This window comes from Nilaparvata lugens, chromosome 5, assembly GCF_014356525.2.
Source record: "Nilaparvata lugens isolate BPH chromosome 5, ASM1435652v1, whole genome shotgun sequence".
In the NCBI taxonomy this organism is placed as follows: Eukaryota; Metazoa; Arthropoda; class Insecta; order Hemiptera; family Delphacidae; genus Nilaparvata; species Nilaparvata lugens.
The window spans coordinates 62,293,174-62,316,381 of record NC_052508.1 but is presented as its reverse complement, the minus strand read 5'-3'; the positions used below and the strand labels follow the sequence as shown (position 1 = coordinate 62,316,381).

Here is a 23,208-nt window from a genome sequence, read left to right as displayed (position 1 = left end):
ATGTTGCAACATTCTATGATACAAATAATTACTTTAGATTTTATCATTGAAATAGTAAATGATGAAGTGGCCTATTTCTGTACACTTCTTTTAGGTCGCATATAACTCATGTTTCTTTAGAGTTAAAGGTGATATTTTTTTCCTTGTGCTGTATTGATTTATAATTGGTGAATATTTATGTATTATAGACTGTGATAATCCTTTATAATTTGAAGCTTGTATTATTATGTGTAAGATTCAATTCACTCTTTTTCTGTGAAGTTAGCTAGGTTGCAGATTGGTTCAAATATTGGCATAACACTATAATAATCCTCATTTGATAATTTTTCTTGATATTTTTCGATTTGGCATTCCAATTTTAATTTTTCCAGGGATTCTATGGTAGTCCAGACTCTTTATTTCTATGATGTTCTTTCAATTCCCGTACCCACTTCATATATCACTTGATTTTCTATTTCCTGTTGAATTAGTATAATGAGATTCACTTTAAACTGTCAGCATTAGAGGTGAATGAGAAGCATTTGTGTTATTCATAAGGAATACTGACAGTTTAGAGAAGTGAACCTCACTATAGCTTTATCCTTGTCATGCACAATCGTTACACAAATCATACTCCAGTATTCAATATATCATTATCTTTTTCTATGCATGATTCCCATTTCCAGATCCACGAATTTTTAAAATAAATGTAGTTTGAGTTGAGCAAATTTTTTATTAATGCTGATGTTTTTAGAAAAACCAGCCATGAACACATCTTCCAATACTGTAGCACTATCTATTTTACTCATGTGAACTATATTTAATGTATTATTCATAATTTATTTCAAGAGAAAAATGAACTGATTTGCATAGAATTCAGTGTTTACGAGTTTGTGTTTCTTGAATAGTTCAAAATTTCTGAAATAACTCAATATTATTCGTTAAAAGTGGTAATTGAGTGGAATATTTCTTATTAATTCATCAATTTAAGCCATCTAAATTCAAAATTTATAGTTTTAATGATTATTTTGGACTAAGATTTTATCAAAATTGTACACGTGAAATTCTAACCTTATTTCGGACATTGTCACCTATAAATTTGGAAGAAAAATAGCACAAGGACTACCATATTATTTTATCCTCCGATGTTATTACATTAGTGTTATTTGCATTGTAAATAAATAAAATAAAAAAATAAAAAATTACTCTATTAATGAGATTTTCCTCATTTTATACCTATAATTTGAGTCTTTGCTTATGCTTTATAATTCAATAATAAAGAATGGTCGAAAACATAATATTTTTAGATATAAATCTATGCGTGATATAAATTCAAATCATATTTAAAAAAAAAATCCATCCTATTTTCTATAAGTAGGCCAATTGAGCTCTACTACAATATTCATGTGATAATACAAAAATACATTTTTCTTGCTCGATGATCAGTCTTATTTAATTTCCTGTATATATCATTCAAAACCAACTGTATATTCTCAAATAAATAACATTTTCCCCAGAATTTAAGGTTTCCTTTTATAGAAAGTAAATACTTCATAGCATTAAAGTCAATGAGCGAGCATTCGGCCTTGTAAATTATGAAAGCATGATTCATAAATTGATAAGAATAGGTGTTGGAGGTAAACTACTAATGTTATTCAGTAATTATTTCGTGGATAGAACTCTGCAAATTGGAATAGGTACCTACTTTAGTAGCAGTTATGAACAATCATGAGGATTGATTCAGGGTAGCATACTATCACCGATTCTATTCAATATTTATGTAAAACGTTTTCGCAAGCCTGAAATTTAAAAGTAAAGCTATGCAATATGCTGATGATAATATTTTATATATAATACATTAAGATTTAGGACCAGGTTTAGGTTTGATGCAGAACGATCTGGATTTGGCAATTAAATATTCCTTTAATAATAGTTTAAAAATGAATTCACAAAAGACTAAAGTAATAGTATTCAGAAATCATAGACGTAATGCCAATGAGAATGAATTTGTCAAGTTAATGGTCATAAAGCAGAATGTCTAGATAATCCACACATGAATGGATGTGATTGTCAAAAACTTGATTTTTGTGACAGCTTAAAACATTTAGGAATAATGTTTGATGATGATATGAGATTCAGATCACATAATAATTCACTTTTAAAAATAATGAGAGCTGCTCTTTATAAATGTTCAAGAATTAGCTATCACTTTCCCATCACTACTAAAAGAATGATCTACTACTTAATGGCGCAGAGCACTCTCTTCTACGGAATCACCATCCATTATTTAGCACTCAAATATATAAAACAGCCACTGCATAGGGCCGTAGAAAGATTAATAAAAACACTTTTTAATGGTGTTGAACGTCACTTGTTCGGCATTATGATGGTGGAAGCTTTAGCCAGGTTCACAGATTTGTCACGAAACTACTATAAGAACGAATATAGAGAAATGAACGAAATAGAAAGAATATACATTGATACATAGAAATTATAGAAACCCTGAGATATAACAATGCCTATGGTAGAAGAGCTCCAGAATTCAGAATCCAATTTCTGTTAAATTCATTGCCATTAGAGTTGACAATGTTACAGATTAAGAATGACATTCAATTAAAACTCAAAGTACACTTCATAAGGATAAATCATTTTGATTAGTTTAAGGTAATGAGTTGTGTTTTGTTTCTTGTGTTTATTCGAGTTTATGAATTTTTTATTGACTATCTATTATATTTTTTGAGTTTAGAATAATGCTAGTTTTTCAATGAAGATATATCATGATTTAATAAATATTTATGTTCAGAGTGAATAACATTAGGAAATATCCCTGAGTGATTATCTTGTTAATTGTCGCTTACCAAGTAAAGTCTTTTTTTATAAGTCTTATTTCGTTTAGTTAAGTCGGTTTAAGTTAAGTTAATTTATGGTGCAATGGACAAAAGAGAACAATCAGTTACAAAAATGAAGAAATATAATCAGGTTAATTAAGAAATATAATTATTGTTATTGATTGTTTTTATTGTATGTAAAGGATTATTTTTATATATCCCTCAAATAGCTTACAGCTTGAGGGATATTATCGCACTATTGTAATACTCAAATAAATAAATAAATAGATTGTCGCTTACCGAGGAAAGTCTTTTTCTATTTTATAAGTTAAGTTAAGTTATGGTGCAATGGACAAAACAGAACAATCAGTTACAAAAAAAAATGAAGAAATTCAATCAGGTAAATTAAGAAATATAACTATTGTTATTTATTGTTTTTATTGTATGTAAAGGATTATTTTTATATATCCCTCAAATAGCTTACAACTAGAGGGATACTATCGCTTTATTATAATATTCAAATGAATAAAAAAAAAAATGATAGGCCCATCAAGGAATCTAATGTCAGATTTCATCAAACATAATCAACTTCAATCTAGTATCATTTGATCCTGGTTAGTGGAAGCCAGCATTATCAATCCCGACGAAACTGAAAGCTAAATCATGGAGTTGCATAATATATTGTACAACAATTCATTATTAATTATAATTGAATTTATTCATTATTTTTAAATTTATAAGAATAATTAATTCTTAATTAATCAAATGTGAAAGTTAACTAGATATTTCACTTGTGATTAATGAGGTAGGAGTAACAGGCTAAATAAATTTATATTTTTTTAAATAAATAAGCGACTACTACTAAAATATCGCATCCACTACAACACAGATATTCAAATTCTCATTGTTATACTGCAATAGAAGCTCAATAGGAAGTTTAGAATTCCACATGATTATTTCCAAGTATTTATTGTTAATCTATTTTCTGTTAGGCTATTCTTCTTTTTCTCGTTCACACACACTCTTTCTTAATCTATCTCTCTGTGCCATATTTCGTTTCTCACTCCACCTCTCTCAATCTATTTTCCTTCTTACTCCCATCTTTTCTCCTTCCCTTACTTATTCCTTCTCTTAAACTCTATTGTTATCGAAAATAATTCTTCACCGAGTACATTAAAAATGACATTACATTATTTTATCCGCTTACTTGTTCGACGTAGATGTGACATTAAATAATGTTACGCCCTATTATTCTTCAATTATTTTTCTTATTTTCGGCTCTCTCTCTTTCTATCCGTTCGCTTATTACCTTTTCTTTTGTCAAATTGTCCGTGGCTAAATGAAAATTGGGATCATTTGCTTTTTTCGACGATTTCCAATCCAGACCTATTCGTTGGAATTCAGGTGTGATGTCTGTTAGTTGGATTAAAGAAGGAAGCTGGTAGTTAGTTGAGTCTGAATTATTTAGAAAATGTTCTCAGAATAGTTCTACGGTTTTAAATCATAATCAACTGTAATGAAAAATGAATGCGTCTCCTGTTTGGCTGTACTGCTATCTCATTGTCATTGTGTGTGAAACGCTACTTCCATTGAAATTGGAATTTCATTTCCACATAATATGTGATATTATCTATATAACTTACCAAGATTCAAACTGTATCACGTTTATACCCATATTATTATATTCACTTATTTCAAGTTTTGAGATAAATGCTTAAATCACTTTTCCTGGCGTATCTGTATCAACGTATCTGTCACGCATTACTCTAAAACATTTTCATCATCGTATAGTAATCTGTTGATTTTGTTAATTTTTATTTATTACTATCTCTACTTGATTTTTTTTCTGTAGAACTACTTCTAGTACCTTTCATTTTTTTCTAAGACAGGACAGCTTTCGACCAAAAATAACTATTATGTCATTATCAAGTTTCTATTCCAATTTATTTTTCAGGTTCTATTTGTCCAGGTGGTTTTCATAATAAATAAATAAATAAATAAATAATTTCATTTCCATCATAAAATTCACTTGACATTCATTTTAAGTTTTGGAAATTAAATGATCACTTTGACAAGTTGTGTGGTCATTGTTAGTAATGTATTTAATTGCAATTACTAAATTGTTAAGACATAGATTAATTTTTTTTGGAGTACAGTTCATCACTTTACAGACATTTTAGCGCACGACGTCTGTAGCATCCTGTAAACTTTAATCACTATTCCCAACAAGCCAAGATAACCAGCAAGAAGCAAAAAATCAAATATAACAAGACAACATACATGAGTAGATCTCTGTACAGTACAATTATATACAAACATACAATTAACAAAAAACAAAGCAGCAAACAAAAAAAAATATATTGTGGAAATCAATAAATTTCCCATATCGCTGATTATAATGTACGCTATGGAAATAGAGTTCAATTACATAGACCTAGGCTTGAGCATAACAGAAGATTTTTCAGATATGTAGGTGGTAAGCTTTACAATGCCTTGCAACCTGACTTACAGGAGTGTCAATATAGCCAAATAGTGAAGGCCAGATTAAAAAAAATTATTGTTGCGATTGATGATACGCAGTTGTTTTTATGAAGGTTTTCATGCTCGAAAGTTGATATTTTGTTTTTCATGTTTGATTTAGTTTTTGTATGGTTGGGAAATTGAATTATTTATGTAATTATATTGTGTCATAGAACTTATATTTTGCATGGCTTCATCTGATGACTGAAGAATCGATAATTATCATTTGGAATGTGCTGCCCGCACGGATAACTGTCTAAATTGCAATATGATTTATTATTTTAGTTTCAATTTTTTTATCTTTATTATTCTTTGAAATTTTGTAGTTTTTTAAGATTTTGTATTCTATTAATGTAAGACTCTATATATTTCTTCTTTCATTTTTTTCTATCTTTTGTTTGATCATTTTCTGTTGTGATTAAATATACAAAGAAAGGCCCCACACAGGATTACCTTGGGGCTTCATTTAGACTATGATGATAAACATGTATTGTGCATGCGTGGGTGTTTGCTACACCAGTTATGTTATTTTATTTCAATTTGTTTGTACAATGTTTGTTTTTGGTCGAATAAATTATTATTATTATTATCATTTCATTCATCACATGACAAGTGAGTGTTTATTGCAGTCAAAGTCGGCCTTTGGCAAGACTTTGGTGCATTACTTCTAAACTGAAATGTTCAAAAATGATCTCACAATGGATGCTGTGCTGAGAACAACTGCTTTTTCCATGGCATATTTTGCACTTTTCGATATTCCCATCTGACAAAGATTTGCTGACACTTTTCTAGTTACAACTCCAACCGCGGAGATAATGACAGGAACAATTGTGACCTTTTCTTGCATCCAGACATCCTTGATCTCAGCAACCAAGGGAAGGTACTTGGAGCCCTTTTCATTATAATACTGGTCCAAGTTGTGGCAGCATGGTATGCCAACATCTATTAGTGTTGTTTCCTTGGCTACCTTATCCATAAGGATGATATCTGGCCTATTATGAGCAACTGTTCTGTCTGTCAGCACCGACCGATCCCAATATAACTTATGTGTCTCATTCTCCAAGACTGGGGATGGCCTGTACAAGTAGTAGGGCAGCTTCTGATTGATGATTTGGTACTTCAGAGCAAGGTCCTGATGCAAGATCCCAGCTACTGCATTGTGGCGCTTTATTATTATTATTATTATATTATTATTATTATTATTATTATTATTATTATTATTATTATTATTTATTGCTCTATCACCTAGTTATATTTCATTCATTAATTTACTATTTAATTCAATATATCTATTATTACTACATTAGATTGGATAGAAAACAGTTCACCAGACTCTTTTAAAAATGTTTCAATCCATTTTCAGGGTATGTAATCGGTTTCTCCCATTTATTTCTCTTCGACATTATGTGTCCTAGACAGATTTCCCAGGGTTTTAACCAATTTTCCTAATGATCTTCCCCGATTCATGATGTTTGTTTATCAGCTGAAAATGTTCACCAGATTGCTTTAAAGACTATTCAATCTCACTGTCAACATATCGATTCTCCTCTGATTCTTATATTCTTCCATAAGTTTTCCAAGGATGCCAACTACTTTTCTCTTTATGTTTCCAGAATTTTCCGGTGAAATGAGTGATGGCCTCAGCAGCAACCTGCTGGTACGAGTCAACCAATCAGCATCCTTCTTACAACGTGCGCGTCTGCTGTGACCAAGTGCTAGACAGCTCTAGCTGCTCTACAGAGCTCTACAACTGCTCTACAGACTCAGCTGCCTGCTGCGGACAGCTGTACAACTGCTCTAGAGAGCCGGCCTGGCGAATGTACCGTCCGCGCGGTGCGCTCTCTAGAGCGCTCTACGATAGATACATTCTGGATCAGGAGCTCAAGGATTTCAACAAGGATTATGTGAGTTATCATCACTTCTTATTGATAATTTTTCCTGTGGGATTGTTCATTTCATTGATTCCAATTAAATCCTCCGAAGAACCATATATATATATATATATATATTTTTTTTTTTTTTTTTTTGACTATTTCGATTTATTTTTCAATTTATTAAAAACACACAAAACAAGACAAAACAAAATTACAAAGAATTACGGAACAAATAAAACACAATAAAATGTTACAAATATAAAATTAATATATTAAGAGGACATTTATTTTTCTGAGTGTGATGACCACTTGAGCTCTAAGTTTGTGCTTGGGTAAGGCGGGTGGTAATGAGAGATGAATGAACTTACAGTTGTAGGTAGGATCCGAACCACCGGGACGCGATTTTACAACTCATGAATTCTGAGGTGTTGGCTCAAGCGTTCACCCTTCCAACGGGAGTATCAGGCAAATGATTCTTAACTTATCAACATACAGAGAATATTGTGATAGTGGAACAGGATTCTATTCTTTAAAAATACAAAAATATCTATGAAAAATTTCTTGTAGGTGCAATGTAAGAAAAATAATTTAAGTTTTGGTGCCATATGCATGCTCCGGAACCAGAACACCGTTACATAGAATCAAAATTTTACATGCACGATGTATCACAAACTTATTAATAATAAATATTCTGGGAGAGATTTGATTGAACTTTGACGAATGGGATGAAATATAATTTAGTTTTATGTTCGCATAAATATCTTCCTACAACTCACCCCTCAAGACTCATTAAATTACATAGTAAATAAAGCCACCATTGAGAGTGATAAATTAAATAAAATAAATAATGTCAAGATTTTGAAACCCTGGATGACGGTTGAGCTATGTAAGAGACAGCATCATAGAAATCGGTTGTATAAAAAAGTAAAGAAAAATCCACTAAATTTTAGATTGAAAAGAGAATTTGACATTTTTGCATTTAAATTGAAACAGGATATGGCAAATAGGAAGAACCAATACTACCATAATTTGTTTGATATGAATAAAAATAACCCACGAAAACAATGGGATACAATTAATAAAGTTTTGGGTACAGCGAATAATAAGAAAAATGCCCTTGATTCAATTAGGACATTTGACAATCCACATTTGACTGTTCAGCAACCGATTGAAGTGGCTGAGGAGTTTAATAAAATTTTCGTCACAATTGTAGAAAAGCTTATTGATCAAATCGATGACTCTAGCAATATGAACCCTTCTGATTTTAATAAAATGTTTCCTCCACTTTCTGTGCAAAACTCCTTTTTCTTTTTCCCAACTTGTGTAGATGAGGTAAAACGAATAATTTCTCAATTGAATCAAAATAAAGCATCTGGAATTGATGGTATATCATCGTTTATCGTTAAACTTTCCAGTGAATTCATAAGTCCTGTGCTAGCTCATTTGATCAATCTAAGTTTTGAAAGTGGTGAGTTTCCCGCATGCTTGAAGAGGGCGGTAGTCATCCCATTATTTAAAAAAGGTGATTGCATGGATTTGAATAATTATAGGCCTATTTCACTATTATCTGTGTTCTCGAAAATTATAGAAAAAATAGTTAAAGCAAGAATTCAAAAATTCTTCATTTAAATAATTTTCTGAGTGAGAACCAATATGGCTTTATTGAGAAGAAATGTACAGAGGATGCATTGTTATCTTTCTGTTCAGGAATTTTCAATGGGCTAAACAATAACTTAAATGTCTTGGGCCTGTTCATTGATATAACTAAAGCTTTTGACTCTGTGGACCATAACATTCTTTTGCATAGATTGAGGGAGGCTGGAATAAGAGGCATTGCTTTAAACTGGTTCAAAAGTTTCTTGGTGGGCAGAAGCCAGTGTGTTCGGGTTAAGAATGTTCTGAGCTCTTATTTGACCATCCCATGTGGGGTACCCCAGGGCTCGGTATTAGGACCAATTTTATTCCTGGTGTATATAAATAAATTATGCGCAAGTAATCTGAGTGGAACAGTTACTTGTTTTGCGGATGATACGGCTCTGCTATATTGTGAAAAAGAAATTGATACGGCAACTTCTAAGATGCAAAGTGACTTAGATTGGATAAAATTTGGTTCTCAGTGCATAGGTTGGCTCTGAGTACTAAAACCAATTTGTTCGTTTCTCTTTGAGATCAAAGCCCATCTTGCAGGTTCCCTTATTATTCAAGTGTGGTGTCTGCCTATCTAATCATAATGAATTCTGTACATCTTGTGTAAAGATAGATCAAGTGCAAAATATCAAATATCTTGGGTTAGAGCTTGATGAGAACTGCAATTGGAAGGTTCACATCCAATCACTCAAAAAGCACATGAATATGATGCTTCGTAAATTTTATTTATTGAAATTCATTTGCCCTAGAAAAATTCTGAGATCTGTTTATTTCGCTATTGCAAATAGCAAGCTTCAATATGGGCTAAGCTGTTGGGGGGGTGCATATAAAACTAATTTAAACTCTATACTTATTGCACAAAAAAGATTGATTAGAATGATGACATCATTACATAGGAGAGCTCATTCATTTCCCTACTTCCAGGCCTTGGATATATTGCCTTTAAGGCATTATATATTTTCAGGGTCTTGAGAATATTCTTTTTAAGAAGTGGTCAGATTACAGGGAATGCCTTAGTTTTCTCAAACAGATTGAGAGACAGAAATTTGGTTGTTCTTGCAAACCCTTCATGTGAAGCCTTCAAACGGTTTTACGATTACAGTGCTCCAAATTCCTTTAATAAGTTACCTCTACATATTACATCCACAGGCTCACTGATAACATTTTTGAAGAAATTGAAGCACTTTTTATTCAATTTTGATTTTGATGAGATTGAGGAGTTCTTTTTCACATGAATTATTCTTTTTACATTATTTTGGGAATTCTACTATTGCTTCCTAGGGTTCTAACAATTTTCTGTCTCAGGATTTTTATTTATCTATTTTTTTCATTAATATATTATGACTTTAGTTCATATATTAATATAAAATGTATATGTCCTCAAATTCTTCTAATTTATTTTCCTAGGATTGTATTTACCTTTTGGTTTCTATAAATAACTTCTGTAATGTTCACTCCTTTCAATTCATTTTCTGTGAATAGACAAAGATTTTCTGTTAATTTTTTTTTCGAGGCTTCTGTCTCTTGCTAAGGTCAAATAGTTTAATTTTCAGAGTAGGTAACTTCAACTCAGCTAATAGCTTATGAAGTACCTTAATCATAACTCTGACGCTACATAATGTTTTTGTTAGTTTTTAATTATTTTAATTTATATAAATAGGATTAGAAGATAATATTATATTATGTATTTTAGTTTTTTATTTTTTCAAAATTATTGTACTGATTTGTTAAGTTCATTTAATTTTGTTTTGTAAATTGTCAGTGTTATGAATAAATTTCAATTTCAATTTCAAAAATTTCAATTTCAATTTCAATTTCAATTTCAATTTCAATTTCTCTTACTCTATAAAAACGTATGATACAGATAAGCATCAAGGTCAAGTTTTTCTCCTTTTTCCAAATGCATTTGAGGCTCTCAATGTATTTGAAAAGTGAGTAGCCCAGTTTCAAAACTCGTTATCTCCATTTTTTCAAATTCGAGTTAAGACCGCCATTTTGTTCTCTGGGTTCATATAAAACAACTATTCCCACTTGTTAAATGCTACAGAACACGTTAAAAAGGTATGTAAATGGCCGTCAAAGTTTGGATACTGCTGTAAAACTCGTCATGTGTAGGCCTACCCCACGTACTGCTGCAAAAGCCGTTATAGTTACTAAACGAATACTGCAACAGAACTCGTTATGTCTCTATGAAGTAGAATGTATTGAATTCATTACTGCTGCAAACTATGTTATGTTTTTCAATGGATTCAGTTGTAATAATCTTCCAATACAAATGCATATTTTGTATATTTTCTATTATAATTCGACCACTATTAAATTTTTACACTTGAATAGATTTTAAGTTGTCACATTGATACCTATTTTAATAATTTTATCCATTTTACTAGCTTACCCGGCGAACTTGTTACCGCCAAAAATTCATTTTATCTCATGTCACACTTGACTTTATTTGGTGAATCATGAAATTTATCTGACAATCAATATTTTCATTTACATCTCAATACGGACTTTCTATTTGCATAGTCATGCAGCATTTATTATTCCGAAAACATATTCTTCTCAATCAATTGGTAGTAATATCTATCAGTAATGTGTTGAATTGAAAAAAGATAGGCCAAATCCAGTGTTTCAAATATGAATTTATTTTTTGATAGTTGTTGATTGTCAATAGATGGTCCAGGAAATATGCGATGTACTTGAATTACACAGAATTCCATATTCTTTCCATCTTCCATTTTAGGATGAATATAAGCTAAGCTAAATTCAAAAGGTGAATGATAATTAAAAGCTAATTAAAAGGTGAAAGTAAATTCATGAGGTGAATAATTTTTTTCCAACATTTTCCAGTTTCTCAATGATAGGGGAGTGATAATTATTTGTATAGCTCTTCCATGGGTGGGCACACACCAGTTAGTCAAGACAAGATTAGTCACAATACTTCACATTGTTGCTTATGAAGCAACACACACCGATTAGTCATTGCAATTAGACATGTCTTCATAAGCAACTATGTCAAGTATTGTGACTTAACGTGTCGTGTCTTTTCTTGACTAACTGATGTGTGTCTAGCCTAAGGAATGATTATCTACAGCTGGTACCAATCAACTACACTAACTTCAACTCCAAACTACCGTTTTAATTCCAGTACGCACTTTATCAAAGGGTGACGTGTTTATTATACAGCTGGTAACTTTAGATGCCAAATCATATGATCTTGAATCATGATTATGTTTCCGTTCTTCGGTAGCCGCTCGACCAAAAATTTCGAAAACATAGGTCTGTAAAATGGATTAATAAAAAATTATTATTAGCCCCCCTATTGAAATTTCTGGTCAGAAACCATCCCCAATATTCACACAACATATACCCAACGTTTCATGCCGTTCTGGCAAGTAGTTTTCGAGTCTATAGGGAACAAACAAACAAACAAACACACAAACAGACATTCATTTTTATATTTCTAGATTGGTTTGATTCATTTTTGTGATGCAACATTTTGGCTATGTGTGCTTGATTACCAGTATGTTTTTTGTTAGTTGATAACTTCTTTTTTATAGCTGAATATGCGTTTTTATCATCCCAGACAATCAAAAGGTCCTAACAAAATATAATTGCAAATTCAGTTAAATTCATAGTGAAATAATAAGTTTTTCTCAATTTTAAAATTACTAAATCAAAACTCGTTATCTTTCATAATGGTGCAAAACCCGTCATAATGCTAATACTGCTGCAAAACCTGTTATGTGCAAATGGTTTTTTTCCAATTACTGAAAAATTCCACATCTATGATTTATGACCTGATACATCAATAAAAGTTTTTTTTACACTTTATAAAAATAATACCAAAGTGCTATTGCCTTGTATAATCTGAACACAGTTTTTTGTCCTTTGTGAAAAAATGCTTGGTTGGAGTTAACGAGTTTTGAAACTGGACAACTCAAGTAAAAAAATCCTTTCATTTAATCCCTTTTCCCAGCAAACCCAGCAAATGCTGCTACCTATCGCCAGAGGTGAGACCAGAGACAAATAATGATACAAGCTTCTTTGGCGGTATCTATGGTTCGACTTACATACACTACAATATAATCTTCAGAGAGTAGGCAGAGTTGAAAATATTACCCAGTATCTACTGTCGTCTACTCTTGGTTGAATAATCTGAGTTGGATTACAGACTGTTGCCCAACGAGGAGTTAGTCGAGAGTAAACTACTGATCCAACAACTACTGCCGTCTGTTGGTAGAATATTTCAAGTTGGGTGTTCTCCACACTGTTGACCAATCAGTATAGAGTAGGCTGGGTCGAAGTAAATTTGTGTACAGTGACCCTAATGTGATAAAAACGTGTCTTTTTTTTCTGCTAGCTTTGACAGACTCATTGTTAGACTATTTTAATTCATTGACGTATCGGATGGACACGTTGAGTCGTTGGTCCAGCCGCCTAAAAGTAGTCGTTAGGTCATGTCAGAAACCATGAGATTGATCAGGTGCGACCTGAAAACTCTGATAAAGTACCGGAGCCAGCAAGTTCATAATGATATTATTATGAAAAATAATTCATTTCCTATATTTTACTACATTTTTGCATGATTGTTAATTATAATACTTTTCGAACATATTTTTCATTTTATCGAGTCACCATGACCATTAATAATCATTAATGAATCACATTAATCACCACCGAGTGTTTCGTGGTCTAGTGGATAGAGTGCTTGCGTAGCAGCATAGAGATCCCGGGTTCAAACCCTCTCAATACCAAACGTTTTTTAACCAGATCACTCCCGTGTTATCGGATGGGCACGTTAAACTGTCGGTCCCGGCTGAAGTATGACAGTCGTAAGGCCCATTGACGGCTTAAATTATATATTCAGGCGGTGGGACCTTCTCGCAAGGGACTCCCCACCAACAAAAGCCATACGAATTTACTTTTTACCGTTAAAAATAATTTGATTAAATACTTAAAAGCATATTTTTCATGATCTCGAGTCACCATTGATAATCTTTAATGAACCACAATAATCACCACCGTTAATTTAATCATTAATTATTGTTTTTTATAACGATACCAACACGAGGTTATGTGATAAGCTACTTTTTTATTAGCAGCTCACTAGTTTCATTTTATCGAATTCTATAAATCCTAGTACTGCAGATATTTCTGGCCAAGCAAGGCTACTTGGTGACGTATGAGTTATATACTATGGAACATACATAATGTATGCACATTGGACATGGAAAGAAATCTAACAGAGTCAGTGCTGCATGGGATTGTGGGGTAATGGGAAGGGGAGGTGGTCTACTTGATTGGATCCAGGTAAGGGTGGTTTTAAGGGGGGGAAACGGTTCCAAAGGGGTACAGGGCACAAAAAGGGGTCTAGTTAAGGGCTGGAGGGGGGTAAAGGATAGGGTATAGTGAGATTCATTTTAAACTGGCAGCATTGGTTAAATGGGAGGTTTTAATGATATTTATATAAACTTGCTGACAGTGAGTTAGTGATGGTGGAAAAGTGTGTGTTGGTGAGGTGGGGGGAGGGGGGATAAAAGGACGACCCAGGAAAATGTGAAAATGAGTTTGCCCGTGTCCCGGTGAGAAGTAGAGCCGCCGCTGAGAAGTAACTGAGAAGAAGAAACTGATGAAGCAACACAATTCGGCCCATTTGCCCGATCAACCCCGGATCTTACTGCCCTCTCTTTCTAGCTCTTCTCTTTTTGTTATCAGTGAATCTCTTTCACACATCCCGCCTCTCCCTTTCGACATGCACATCACCATACCGTACTCACACACTTGCCGAGAGCGAGCTCTTTTTCCATATGTCTTCGTTTTTGCAGAATTGAAGACACATCGTATCTAGTGACTTGACTGAATTACCTTTCCTCCTCAGCCTCCTCATCTCCCTTCTCTTACTACTACTACTTGTTCTTCGAACTCCTTTTCTTGGTTTTTCATCTTCCCCTTTTCCTCCTCCATGTTGATTTTCTTCATAATCATAATCTTCTTCATCATTTTTTTATCATCATCTTCATCTTCATCTTATTTTCCTTCTCTCCTTGAGTATCTTCATCATCGTCACCATCATCTGTTTTTACTTTCCTTACCCTTCTACCATAGGTAAGGAAAGTATTGCTTTCCAATAGCTATTTATGTATTAAGAGCGTAATGCGCGACTTTATCGCTCGCGCAAAACAGTTATCACGCGACGCGAAGCGGAGCGTGATAATTTTGCAAGAGCGATAAAGAAGCATTACGCGCGAATTACATACAAAATTTTTTCGACAACTGCCCAAACCTGTTAAATTACTTATATCGGCGGAGTTACAATTACCGACTTTTTAGGTTAAGATCTGACTTTTTGGCGAGCTGCTTACCATCAGCTGATTAGCGAGCGTAAAGAAACTCTTCTACGCATGCGCGAATGATCAGTGAGCATAAAGAAAATCTACTGCGTATGCGCGGACATAGCGAGCGAAAAAGTAGATTCTTCTCAGAAATAAGCTGTTTTACGAGTAGAATTGAGTATGTAAATTCTTTCTTTACGCGCAGTTGTAGAAAAAAAATTAAGGTGCCCCAATTTCAAGTTTTCTATACGTTTCAAGGTCCCATGAGTTCAAAAACATGAATTTTGGGTGTTGGTCTATGTGTGTGTGTATGTCTGTGAACACGATAACTCTATTCCTAATTAACCGATTGACTTGAAATTTTAAACTTAAGGTCCTTATACCATGAGGACCCAACAATAAGAAACTCAATAAAATTCAATTCAAGATGGCGGAAAAAATGGCGGATATTTAATAAAAAACCATGTTTTTCACGATTTTCTCAAAAACGGCTCTTAACGATTTTCTTCAAATCTATACCATGGATAGCTATTCATAAGCCCGGGCCATCAACTGGCATGAGTCTCATTTCTGGGAAAATTGCAGGAGCTCCGTAATATTCTTGAGAAAAATGGCGGATAATGACTGAAAAACCATGTTTTTCACGGTTTTCTCGAAAACGGCTTTAACGATTTTCTTCAAATTTATACCTTGGATTCATAAGCCCTATCAACTGACATGAGTCTCATTTCTTGGAAAATTGCAGGAGCTCCGTAATATTCTTGAGAAAAATGGCGGATGGTTACTAAAAAACCATGTTTTTCACGATTTTCTCAAAAATGAATCGACTGATTTATTTCAAATTCATACCCTGTATAGTTATTTATCAGCTCTATCAACTGGCATGAGTCTATTTCTTTGGAAACTAATGGGGCCACCCCATCCTTGAGAAATGGACTTTGTAAACAGACATGAGTATTTTGTCCTTCTCGTGCTTGAGGTAGGTAGGTAGAGCAGTTTATGAAAAGAACACAATAGTTGAGATATTTTATCTGTAGAACAGCTGTTTTGACGACTTTTTAAAAAAATCATCGAATTTCACAATTTACACAAAGGATAAAGTACTCTGAAAACAATTATATATATACACATATTTTTTATACAGAAGTCTGATCGTACTTTCAAATATGTTGCCGCCAATCGTCATTATGTTATTTCCCTAAATTATTCTCGTTTAAGAATGAGGCTTACAGTGAGTAAGGAAAGTTGTGAGAGTGTACCACACCAGATTTTTCACCATCTTTTTTCGACCGTCTTCTCTTCCTTTTACCCTCCTCCTTCTTGCTTCTTCTTCTCCTCCTATTCCTTCATCTCTTTCCACTTCTTCTTTTCCTAACTACTTCTCCTTCTTTCCCTTCTTCTCCTTCTTTTTCTCATTCAACTGCTTTTTGTCCTTCTCCTTTTCTCCTTCTGCTTCAACTGCTTCTCGTCATTCTTCTTTTTCTCCTCCACCTTCTTCTTCTTCTAGCTTCTTGTTTCCATCACATCTGTTCTTTTTTATACTCTTATTTCTACATCCCACCATATCTTTCATGTGTCTAATATTTGTCACCGCTTGAGCCAACTCCTCTGAATATTATTCATGAGTTGTAAAATCGCTTCCCGGTGGCTCGAACCGTTTGGAACCCACCTAAAACTGTAGATGCATTCATCTCTCATCATCATCGGCCTCATTACCCACACACAAGCCTAGATCTCATGTATGCATCATCCTCAGAAAAAAAAATCTCCACTCATTGTGATTTATTAACACTGACTCCTCCTACAAATCATCTTCTCTTTCTTCTATTATCTTCATTTTAAACTTCCAACTTATCTTCTTGCATTTCCATGCTTTCATCTTGTTATCTTCGACCTTCTATCCTCGGAGAGGATAATCCTGATAGAGTTTTCTATTTTAATCATCAGCAGTCCGTTGTACGGACTACTCTATCATCTCTTGTTCTCCTATCTCCCAATTTCCTTCTTCTTCTCCTTCTTCCTAACTTCTCTACTACCTTCTCCTATCTCCTATCTCTTCTTCTAAGATCAATGATTTGATGTTATCTACCTATATAATTATTTTACTTTATTAATTTTCTGTTTTTTTCTCTTAAATATTCATATTAATTAAAACTTTTACAATATTTTCATTTATAAATAAACCCTCAGTTGAATTAATGAAATTAACGTTTTGGTAGAGAGTTAGTGGGAAGGATATTTTGAATATACTTTCCAAAGAATGGACATTGATGTGTCCAAAGCTCCGCCAATTTATGTAGATGCATAACAATATTATCTATAGCTATTAGCTATTGCTTTTTTCATATCATATGCAGTTCAAAAATCATTTTCTTAGTCTATATTATGTAAATTCGTCTATAATTTTGCTGTATTGTAAGCTATTTTATACAAGTGTATAAGCCAGTATATATTGTAATCTACATAAATAAAGTACTCAATCAATCAATCAATCTCCTTCCCTTATCTCCAACCCAAAGAAACTGTTCTGTAACTATGTCCTTGTGGAAGAGAGAAAAAGAAACAGATATTTGAGAGTATGCTGACGTTTAGATAAAAAATTGTTGGAAAATTAAGAGGGAAGTGAATAAGAAAATGTGAACTTGTTGAAAATAGATGAGATGAATGGTAAGAAGAGGAATGGTGGAAGAGAAAATTCGAGTAGAAGAAAGAAGTTGATAGGATAATGAAAGGAGTTGGGTACTGAAAGTTAGACTGTGGAAAAGAAAAAACTTTCTCCTACACATACTTCTTTTTCCTCCTCCTCCTCCTCCTCCTCCTCCTCCTCCTCCTCCTCCTCCTCCTCCTCCTCCTCTTCCACCTCCTCCTCATCCTCCTCTTCCTCCTCCTCCTGTCGCTTCTCCTCGCAACGCCCTCCCTTCCACCTCCTACCACTTTCTTTTCATCTCTGAATATCAATGAAATTCTTTACTTTCTTTTATTGATTCCGCTTCGCCATATATAATTCTAAGTGAGTGAGAGAGACAGCACAACTCTGTGAGTAGCAAAGAACAACCTCTCGTGCATATATCGTCGATAAAGAGAGAGAAAAATATAGAAGAACAGAGAGAGAGAGAGAGTATGAAGAAGAGAAGAAAGGAGAAGAAGAAAAAAGAAATCATGTAGAAAGGAAGGAAAGAAATAGAGGGATGTCCGGAACTTTGGCTCATACAAGCAATCTATCCTTTTCTTATCATTACAGTAGTAACCTTCTCGTGGGTGTGGCCATACTTAGCTATATTTTATCGTTTAGCAAAGTAGGCTAATATGTTTGCAAATCAACCATTATTTTCACTGCTAACTGAAAAAATGTAAATTGTTTACATTGTAAATGTTTGAATGTAAGCCTCTATTCTTTCAGTCACTGATTATCACTGATAAACTTCAACAATTCAATATATAACTTATAAAATTAAGTGTAATAGGGAATGAGATAGGGTAATACGACAAGGCAGAACACCCAAAAGTATCACTCTGTTGATAAAAGCCATATGAATCAACAAATAAAAATATCACTTAGAATATAAATAGAAATACAAATCTCAGTACCGTTTTTGAATTATTTTATCACAACATGTTTCGGACATTTATGCCATAACAAAATGGCAAACTGAGATTTGTATCTCTATTTATACTAGTAGTTCTGTGAACAGTAGACCTCGCGCAGTTATAACGACGTCCCAAATCATAAGCACTTTCACACTGATACACGAACTATTTATTTGATCAGATCATGCTTACACAAGATTTAATTATCATATAACGCTTTCCAGAATTTAGCGCGAGAAAACCAGAAGACATCTGGGCGCCCAGACGAGCTGATAAGTTCTTTGCATCCTATTTAATAGTGAATTAAAATTGCATTCAATGAGGCATGCAATTTATAGTCTACATAGCTGTTAATCTTTTACCAAGTTACATTGAGATATTGAATTGCATGCGTCATGGCATGCAATTTATAGTCAACTCGTCAGCTGATTTATGATGAATAATTCTGTAGTCTGATTTTTACTCTAATATTGGCGTATGGAGGAGGCTCCTTTTTCCTTTCATATTATCCTTGAAATGCAAAATTTCCAAAAACCTTGTATATACGTCAACGCGCAATTAAAAAAGGAACATACCTGTCAAATTTCATGAAAATCTATTACCGCGTTTCGCTGTAAATGCGCAACATAAAAACATATAAACATTCAAACATTAAGAGAAATGCCAAACCGTCGATTCGAATCTTAGACCTCACTTCGCGCGGTCAACAATTACAATAAGTAGCCCTAAACAGAAAAGATACAATATCACTCGGATTATATCCGTTAATAATATTTCACATGTTACATACTCCACTCAGCAATGTATCACAAGGACTTTAACTCGAGATAAATGACTTAGGTTTTGACACAGGGAATTTTCTTAGAATATCGCTGGTTAGGACGTTGTTCTTCAACTTATATCATGCACAAATTGTATTGGAATAGTATTTTTCACAAAAGTCTCTAATAGATGTGTTTAAAAACATGAACACAGAAACATTCAAATTTCAAGCTAGAGAAGATACCTACATTTATTTGATGACATACATTCGTATCGTGTGTTGAATTGTACAGTTGTAACATACAGTGCGAGATTTCGGAACAGATCATAAAAAGTGATGGATAGAGAACTCCACCCAAACAATTAAACATGACGTGGCCAACTAAAATCCCATGTGTCATAATCAATTTAGAGAGAGAGTTAAAGAGAGAGGGTGCTTGTGAGAGAAGTGAAGAGGGCTCTGGTCAATAATAATTAATTAACATTACACAAACACTCTGTCCAACACTCCTCTTCTCCACTCCTTGAGCTGACAGGTATTAACCATATGTTCGTTCGTTAGCTGAGTCATCTCCACAGTATTCAACTAGTGTTAATAAAAGGTGATGGAATGAGAGAGAAGATGAGAGATAAGCGAATGGAAATGGAGGAGAAAGATGTAGAAGATGAAAGATGAAATAAAGTTAATAATAAAATAAAATAAAGATGAAAAGAAATAAAGTGTGAGGTATGGGAAAGGAAATGAGGAAAGAGGAATAGAGATGATTGAAGAGAAAATGGGAATTGATAAGTGAGGAAGAATGTGAATTAGAATGTATACGAGAAGTACCAGAAGAACCATCGTCTAGTAATTTCTAAACCTATAACCACAGAAAAAAAGAAGAATAAAACTGTGTTTTCTTTTCTTTTCTCAGTGCTACAATAACTACTGTGACTGGAACTGGCCCCAACCAGTCACCCTTCCGACCAAAGTACCGAGAACACGTTACTTATCCAGTCTTTTGTTTAGATAGCTCCAAACAAATAACTATTACGCAACCTGATGATTACTCTAGTTACTTGTTCAACAAACTGTTCCTCTTTCAGACAAGATAAATACTTATTATTTCTTAATTTTTATTTCGATTTATTTATTAAAGTTACTAATGACTCTGATGAAATAAAATTGGTGAATAAATTAATGAACCAAACCTTTTTCTATTCTTCTTCAAAATTTAGGTGATGACTCAACCCAAAATGAGGTTAGTCTTTCACGCACAATTTTCTGTATAATTATAGTTTTAAATTTAAAACTATAATTATACTGTATAGCTAATCTAAAGATGAATATTGGTCTAAAGACGAATGAGCTAGTTTTTTTCTATCCCAACATACTTCTTCTTCTTCTTCTTCTTCTTCTTGTTCTTCTTTTCCTTCTTCTTCGGCTAAGCATTATCCCTATCCTAACATACCTCTCAACCATATTGACCACTTGACCTACTCAACATAAACACCATATTGATTGAATTTTCATCAAGTTATTGTTGTTTCCTTCATCAATTCCTTCCTTGTTCCCCTGTATTTGTGAATCCTGGTAAAGTATATTTTCGAATTCCTCAATATTCTCTTCTACTTCACCCAATAACGTTTCAAAAGTCTTCATAATCATATTCGGCCGTTATTCTGCCATATCATGAATATCGAACAAGTCGATAGTTAGAATTTTGTAAATTTAATTCTCGGCTTTTTCAATTATTCAAATTACAGTATAAGATTGAATTCAAAAATAGTATACTGTAATGATTATATGCTATTCCACTTCTACTTCAAGCACACAATTATACTACTATTGGCTTTTATCTGCGTGTTCTACTCATACGAAGGAACTACTTCGACACCTATGATACTGTCAATGATAAGAACATGATATTGAATCTATAATTTGATTAATTGATTGTAACTTAGCAACATCGAATAAATCAGATTCATATCTTTGTTTGTTTTGGTTAATAGAAAGTCTACCGATTACTGACCTAAATTTTACTATGCTGTTGACAGCAACGTATTCAAACAATCATAACCCAAATACATATTTTATTAATGTTATTCATTTCTCCTTCACTACTAATTAATATCAATACTGAAATTGCGATGTGTATCAGGTTTATGAATCCGTTGAACTATTTTGAACTGCGATGTTGAAACAATCAAAAAGTAACTATATAGTTGACCAAGCGAAGTGAGGTCTAAGATTCAAGTCGACGGTTTGGCATTTCTCTTAATAAATGTTTGTATGTTTAAATATTTGAATGTTTATATGTTGCGCATCCACGGCGAAACGCGGTGATAGATTTTCATGAAATTTGACTGGTATGTTCCTTTTTTAATTGCGCGTCGACGTATATACAAGGTTTTTGGAAATTTTGCATTTCAAGGATAATATAAAAGGAAAAAGGAGCCTCTTTCATACGCCAATATTAGAGTAAAAATCAGACTATAGAATTATTCATCATAAATCAGCTGACAAGTGATTACACAGATGTGTGGAGAAGCCAGTCTATTGCTGTATTTCATAAGTTCTATAGTTTCAATCATGTACTTGTGGATGAGAATACTGCGTGAGGTCTACTGTTCATAGAACTACTAGTTAATATCTCAAGTAAAAATCGCAAATGTAATAGTTGCAAATGTACTGTAAAAATTACAGTAACTCTATTTGTACCTAATTTTATGCCTCTCCAAGTTGTCATCCACTGTGATTATTATTGCCTAATTGATTATCCTTGATCTATACCCTTTACCGTACGTACTCACGTTTACAATCATTTGAATGATGAAAAACAACGCGTAGAACCTAAAATTATATTAGAATTCCCATAAACATTTCAAATTCAAACTCAAATTCGAATTCATTTATTTGCCATAAAATAAATATTGTCACTTACAAAATGGCACTACCAGCAAAGAAAACTTGTGCGCCGGCAGTGAGTTCGAACAACTAGGTACAGCAAACATATCAATAGAAAGAATTCAAATTTATTGTTTTTCATTTTTCATTACAATCAAATTTGATAAATCCATACAATTATAAAACTAGCTACAAATAATAATCAGTGGATATAATGAACAACAAAAAAATTTATATTTAACAAAAAACCAAACCACCGTGATGCTGATTATCAGTTGGATGATACTGACGTATGATGTATGACGTTGGATGATATAGCTTCAACTGGATGATGGAGATGATCAAATTTGAAGCTTCATGGAATAAAATTTATTGCAAACAATAATGTTTTGTTTGCAATAAGAAAAAGAGCTTATTCAAACCACTACAATAAATAAAATTATGGAAACCAGGTCACATCTCAATACTTACAAACGATAAGACAAAGTAACAAAATCACAAGCAAATGACAAACTCAAAAAGACCAATTCAAGGAAGCCATGAGAAATATCTTTTAAAACTTATAACACAAGAATGAAACACTACATATTTAATGGATGTAGATAATTTAAAATAAACATTTATCCTAATCCAAATCCAGTATAAGATCCATTATGGATTTTGTAATTCTATTAATAATGAATTCAGTTGGGACTTTATTTATAAACAAGTAACACTGATATTCAAACTGACGTCTACATACACTTAAGCTATTATTTATTGGATAATTTTATACAGTTTATGAAAAG

The 23,208-nt window shown here is 33.0% G+C and overlaps 1 protein-coding gene across 1 annotated transcript in view; it reads left to right on the top strand.

Annotated features, from left to right (window-relative positions):
- Positions 1–23,208, top strand: part of LOC111052831 (methyltransferase-like protein 9) — a 223,320-nt gene that overhangs the window by 852 nt on the left and 199,260 nt on the right. Inside the window, exon 2 of the mRNA XM_022339633.2 lies at positions 6,941–7,231. Coding sequence (XP_022195325.2) covers positions 6,962–7,231 — 270 coding nt within the window. The 5' untranslated portion in view covers positions 6,941–6,961. The remainder of the gene's footprint in view (positions 1–6,940; positions 7,232–23,208) is intronic.